The 6,836-nt window shown below is 37.7% G+C and overlaps 1 protein-coding gene across 1 annotated transcript in view; it reads right to left on the bottom strand.

The window, feature by feature from the left end:
- The window catches only part of GNAT2 (G protein subunit alpha transducin 2), a 22,545-nt gene extending 15,982 nt beyond the window's left edge, over positions 1-6,563 (bottom strand). Inside the window, exon 1 of the mRNA XM_018566993.1 lies at positions 6,446-6,563. Within this exon, the coding sequence (XP_018422495.1) occupies positions 6,446-6,563 (118 nt within the window). The remainder of the gene's footprint in view (positions 1-6,445) is intronic.
- Positions 6,564-6,836: the final 273 nt, after the last annotated feature.

The following is a 6,836-nucleotide window of genomic DNA, read 5'->3' as shown; positions in this document are numbered from 1 at the left end:
GCAATGTGACTTATATTCTCATTTATACTTATGCAGTATAATACAATTAATGTTGCTTCATTTTTGTCATATTCCAATTACTTTCCTTTACATAATAAGTGTCATACAGTTTTTAATTGGGTTACCTATGTCCTTTATGTAGACTGTGGTACATATTAATTACATTGTTCAGACTTCGTTCTGTAAATATTTGTTGCTAACACTCTTTTTCATTAAATATAGATTTTAGGAATGGTTATGCAGTAGTAGGGTACTCTTTTATGGACTACACAGAGTGCTCCTTATAAATGCCAACTTCTACCATGTAACACCAGTAGTCCATGGTCCACATTTTGGGAAACACTGTTTTATAGGAAACATGCACAGTCTGTAATCTTTCAGTATATCATATATCCATTCAATCCATCCATTTAACTAGTGATGTTGCATCCCCCTGAACCCTTTTAAATACACTTTTTGTAGATGGAGCACAAAACTGCACATATTTGGAATGTGGTGTTACAAAGTTCTTAAAAATTGGTAAACAATACTCTTAAGACAAACTAGGAATATTTTATTTAGAGGGTTATTCACTATTGAGCCGAAAGATTAAGCCGCAGCATCGCTAATCCTTCGGCTCAATTTGGCTGTCAGAGCCCTTTGGGCTGCTGTATGGTCAATTCACAATATCCCGTACAGCAATCGAAGGCAGGTGAACAGCTCAGCCAAGCATATGTTGAAGCTTACCATTCTCCCTGCAAATTTAAACAAATGGGCAGAGCCAGGCCTGATGTACGGCTGGCTCCACCCATTTGTTGTAATTTAATGACAGCCCAGCATCCTCAGATCATTTGAGGACACTGGGCTGTCATTGCATGACAATAACTGGCCGGAGCCAGCTGTGACATCACCACTGGCTCCGCCCAGTTGTTTTCATTTGGCCGACCCATATGACAAGTGTCGGCCAAATCAAAATAAATAGGCGGAGCCACGGTGGATGCCACTGCTAGCTCCACCCATTTGTTTACTTTTCCCCAGAACCTGTCAAACAGGTCATTTTGCAGCGTGTGTTCGGCAGGTGTGAAGGGGTCGGCGGGCGTCAGGCTTTTTTAAATTTTGGCAAGTCGGCGGTGTTGTTGGCAATGCTGGACGCTGTGATTGATGTCGATTACCTCGTTGGATCAATTTTTTTCATAAAAGGATATGTCAAAAACCATGTTTTTGTTTTTTCAATTAAAGAACTTTTTCAAAAGTGTGGAGTTTTTTATTTTTATTTTTATTTAACCCTTTAGTGAATGAATAGGGGTACAAGTACCCCTTATTCACAAGGGGGGCAGCATCTGGGTATTAAAGGGGGTACCCCGATGCAAATAAGCCCCCCCGTCTGCAGACCTCCAGAACCAACGCCCCAACGGGCTTGTGTGGGGACCCTGGAAAAGCACCCTCCCAGTGCCGATGGCATGTGGCCTGGTATGCTGCAGGGGGGTGCGCTCACTCGTGTCAACCCCCATTCCTGCCCTACCAGGCCAAGGTTAAGGGTCTGGTTAGCAATTTTATCCTCCCATTTTTGGTGGTGGGGTTCCTCAAATTTCCTACCAGACCTAAAGGGCTTGGTATGACTTTGTGGGGAACCCTACACATTTATTTATTTTTTAAACTTGGGCATCCTCCTAACTTTCCTACCAGACCTAAAGGGTCTGGTGTGGTTTGGGAAGGGGACTGCAGGCTGTTTTTTTTTTTTTTTTACTTTTACTTTGTTTACATTTTTTTTTTTTGCAATGCGGTGCCCTTGTCATATCATGCGAGCTGAATTAAAAGCACAAACAATGTTATCTTCCTTCTGTAAACCACTAATCCCCATGCAATAGAGATTAAGAGAACCAGACATGTTTAAAGTCCAGCCTGGGTGACAACCATGGCTTCCTCCATGGAGCAGTGAGCATAGTCTCCCTAGGGTAGGAAGTGTGTTCACCAGGTGAAACTATAAGAAAGAGAAAGGAGCCTAAAAAAGAGAGCTAATGCAGCCACTTCATCTAAGGACTAGTAAGCTACAAAACATTAAATCTGTGTTTTGGGGTTTAACTATGCTTTAAAGTTACATCTCCTCAGTCTTTCATAAAAAACTGCACTACAGAAAGTCTAACTTTGCAGCTTTTTTTGTGCATGTCAGTATGAACTAGACAGAATTTGGATGAAAGTTTTTCTCATGTACAAAGCTGGGGGGAGTCTTTATGCATATCATTGGAGGAGCTTTGTTTATATCACTTCACATCAAATCTTCAGATTTGATGTCGGCAATCAAACATCAAACTGGATTTTCTTTACTTTGAAGTAGCTACAAATAACATAGGGAAATAAAAATAGTAAAAGAAAAGTAAGTATCATCAGGATGCTATTGCATAAGAGCTATAAGTCAATAAATACATGCTTTTAAAATAAAACGATGAGTAAGCTGTTATAGTGCTACTGAAACATAAACTTTATTTTTAACATTAGATTGATGAGGTCTGTTTATAATCGTCATGTTTTGGTTATATCCTCAGAGGCACTCACACATATATGTACTGGTTTCTACATATTTTACGACCCCTATTAAATATCATATATTGATGTTTATATAGCTCTAACTAGCCGTCATTCGATTCTCCAAATATCAGCACTGTTAAGTCACTTTGACATTAGTACTTCATAGGAGTCTTCCATTTTAAAGAAGAACTCTGGGCAGAAGAAAACATAACCCTTGCAGTGTGGGGGTAGTAAATGTTTGTTTTGGTCAAAAAAAATCTCTCCCCTTCCGCTGGTCTAAAAACCTGTGAGTCATCATGTCCAATATAGTGCATTGGATGTGAGAAAGGTCAATGGGAGTAAGGAGGCAGGGCCGGTTTTGAGATTAAGGTGTGTTTAACTTTTATTTTCATCTCTAGACAAAAACAATCACAATCACCCACTGCAAGGGTTAAGAATAATTATGCCCAGAGTTCTCACTGGAGTTAACACCTGATTCTTGCAGGCAAAAGAAAGTGAAGGAGATCATAGGAAGAGCTTCAGGGAATTTGGCTTCATCAAACTTTCTGAAATAACATCTGTATAGCAAATGATAAGCTTGTTAGTTTCAACTCCTTCTATCTGTTAAGCAATACAGAAAGTTTTTTGTTACAGAAGTCCTACAGATTGGAGATTGCCCATACAGTGCTCCCACCTTTACACATATGGGAATTGAAGAGTTTCTAAACCCCAAAACACAAATGGAATATATTGCATATTTACAGTCTTTAGATGAGGTGGCTGCATTGGTTTTCTTTTTTTCAGGCCTTTTTCCTGGTATTTCTCCTGGCTTATGTTTACCTTTTAATTGTGCAAATAACACACTTCCGGTCCTAGGGTGGCTACACGCACTCCACTGTATATATGGAGAAAGCCATGATTGCCATCTAGGCTGGACATCAATGACTTCCTCTGTTCATTTACTTTACATGGGGTAGGATAAGTAGTTTACAGAAGGAAAATCATTTTGTGCTTTCAGTTTATCTCACACTGTATTTCTGACAAGATCAGTATATATATATATATTGTACTTGGTAAAAAAAAAAGCTATTAGCCTGAAAATAAAACAACTAATGCAGGCACCACATCTAAAGACTAGTAAGCTGCAATATATTTAAATCTTGTTCTTGAGTTTAGATGTCCTTTACGTGTTTTGCATTCTTTTAAGGAGCTTAGAAAGAATAATCAATGTCAATAGAAAAGTAGCTTTGCTTAATATAGAGCACAATTTGACCTAGTATTTACGTAAATAACAGATCATATACCAGTATAAAACACGTCAAAATAGTTATTTTAGCTATTCAAAAACACAACATTGTTAGGAAAATATTTATACACAGCAAGTGGAGAATTTTAAAAAAAAAGAAAATTTTGGTTAAGCAGCTCACTAAGCAAACATTGAGATGGTTTTACAGGGACGTTCCCTTTTTAAAAAAAATCTAAACTCACTCCTCTTATTCCTATTTAAGAGAAATGTACCTCTTGGCATGCTCCTGGTGGTTAAGTCCCTTGAGCAGATCTACTGATAACCTATTAATAGTCGCAAACAGACATACATTCTTGTGTGCTCAAACCTTTTTTTTAGAATACTTTTACAAGGTTATTCGTAAAATGGTGAAGAGTTTGGAGAAGGCAGGAGAAGTGAACAATCTAGGACAACATAGCTGAACTGGAAAGTGAGCTGAATTGGAGAATGTTTCCAATCAGCTATTTTGGCCTAGATTGTTCACTTCTGCTGCCTTCTGCCAACTCTTCTCCCTTTTGTAAACACCATCCCGGGTCTAGTGAATAGTCATAGTGGTAAGCTCATAGTGTATGACTATAATATAAAAAAAAAGGCCACACAAACCAGCAGCATTAGAAGCATTCAGAACATTTATACTACTACTACTTTATAGATCGCTGGTTCGGCCTCATCTGGAGTATGCGGTCCAGTTTTGGTCACCAATCCTCAGAAAGGATGTCCTGTAGCTGGAAAGAATCCAGAGAAGGGCAACTAAACTAATTAAGGGGATGGAGGACCAAAGCTATGAGACAAGGTTACTAAATTTAAACATGTTCACGCTTGAAGTAAGGAGATTAAGGGGAGGCATGATTTTGATGTACAAGATGTTCAATGTTGATAGCAACATCAGCAATAAACTTTTTACAGTAAACTGCATAACAAAGACTAGAGGCCACCACCTAAAATTGGTGGAGAAAAGATTTAACCACAAGGGGCGTAGGGGCTTCTTCTCAGTTAGAGCGGTTAAAGTCTAGAACTCGCTGCCACAAGCAGTGGTATCAGCTGAGAGTATTGAATCATTCAAAAAGCATTTAGACAATTTCCTCAGAGACCGTAACATACAGGGGTACAGGTACACTTAAAAACACAGGGACTCGTACACACGCATACACATGCAGAATCACATACATACACGCAATAGGTTGGACTTGATGGACCTGTGTCTTTATTCAACCTCAAATACTATGTAACTATGACATAGCAGGATGAAGTTCAAATAAATGAAATACACTAAGTTGTTTTCAGGAGTATAAACCTTTAACCATACTGTCTAAAGCAACCAAATAAAATACACTGGCTTCTACTTTCTAGCATGAAAAGATGTGATATACTTTACTAGGATTTATTTACAGTGATATTATTACCCAAGGCTTAGTTTTGATTTGATTAGTTTTCTATTATGTTTAATACATATCTGTTTGCACTGTTTTGTGGATACATTATCTTATTATAATACCTCCTTTAAAATGTAATTTTGTGGTCTGACCCACAGGGAGATTTATATGAAGGAGTTAATGTCCTCTAATATGCTCTTGTGCTGCTACTTACTGGCATTACTCATTTGCTAATTGCCCAGAGCAAGCATCAAGCTAATGACTGTCAGATTTGGTTGTGGTAAAACATGGAATTAGAAGTATTCATAGTTGAGTCCACAGTGAAGGCATAAATCATGAATCATGATCTACAGTTGGTAAACTACATTACAATATGTATTTGCTCATTTTCTAGAATAAGAATTAATTAATTAAATGCATTTATTTTATTACTTTTGTACATAGTCTTAGGACCCTCGACAGTCAACACTATACCAGAGTTGCAATACCTTACAGCACACACATTATTGTGCGGTATTTCCCACATTATCATGTGTTATGTTAAAGCAGCCCGTTTATTTTGAATGGGCTGCCAAAACAACTGCAACGGAAAACAAAATGTCCCTGCACCAGTTATGTAATGCAGCACATGCATTTCGGGTGTGCTGCAACTGCACAAAGTCAATGCATTAATGCATATTACCATGCATTACCAAAACACCGAGGTATACTTTACATACAATCTTTGAAAAATAAAGAATAACTTATGTATTCTGACTTTGAATATAAACTTTGCCAGTACAAATAAATACAGTATGTGTCATATAAACTCTCAACAGCAAAACAGTATCATAATATTAAATAACAGAATTCATGAAAAACACAATTCTGTGTTATTACTCAAAGTCCCCCAATGAGATTAAAAATAGACTTGCTCTGATTAATTTTTTCTTATACCCTACCAAGTAGTTCAAATTATTCCATGGCATGTCTGACTGCTCCAACAGTAAGCTTTATGTATGTATTGCATTAGCCTAGCCTCTTTGTTTTCATTATTTTTTTTTATATTCGTTTGTTTGCTACAGGCAGGTCTATGGGTCAATCCCTGGAGCAATACACTGGGCTTCAATATTATATAGAACTTAAATGAGGTTTCTGTAATAATCTATATTCCACTATCCAAATTTACAGAGTTCATCTAAGAGTTGTTTGCAAAATTACTAGATGCTGATATAAATATACCTTTGTTGCTGTAAAATATTAACCTCTTTGGTCTCTCCAATACTCTCACCCAAGCACATTCTCATTAACATCTGTTTCTCACCGAGTAGCAAAAGTTTCACTGTCTTGGCATCAATGGCAGCATCTTCCTGCAATTTTTTCTCAAGCTCCTTTGATCTCTTTGCTAGCTCTTTGTCTTCTGCACTTGCACCACTTCCCATCTCTCCGTCTCCACCTTCTGTATCAAGCACCCCAGTTTCCTCCAGCTCTATACTACAGGTGTTTGTGCTTCCTTGCCCTCCACTTAGTGAGAAATGCACCGAAGTTCTTTTTTTTATTTCAGGATCTTGCTCCTTTGTGCTGTTTTTATGATTTTTCCCTTTTGAAAAAACTGTGCTATAAAAAGTTCCGTGTATCAAATTTCAGATCTCCAGATCTAAAGTACTGCTATAATCCTGTTCCCTTGTTAGACTTGTAAAATGGATCCACTTTTC

This window comes from Nanorana parkeri, unplaced genomic scaffold, assembly GCF_000935625.1.
Source record: "Nanorana parkeri isolate BGI_ZX_2015 unplaced genomic scaffold, ASM93562v1 scaffold995, whole genome shotgun sequence".
Classification (NCBI taxonomy): domain Eukaryota; kingdom Metazoa; phylum Chordata; class Amphibia; order Anura; family Dicroglossidae; genus Nanorana; species Nanorana parkeri.
The sequence above is the reverse complement of the archived record's forward strand: the minus strand, read 5'-3'. Positions and strand labels throughout refer to the sequence as shown.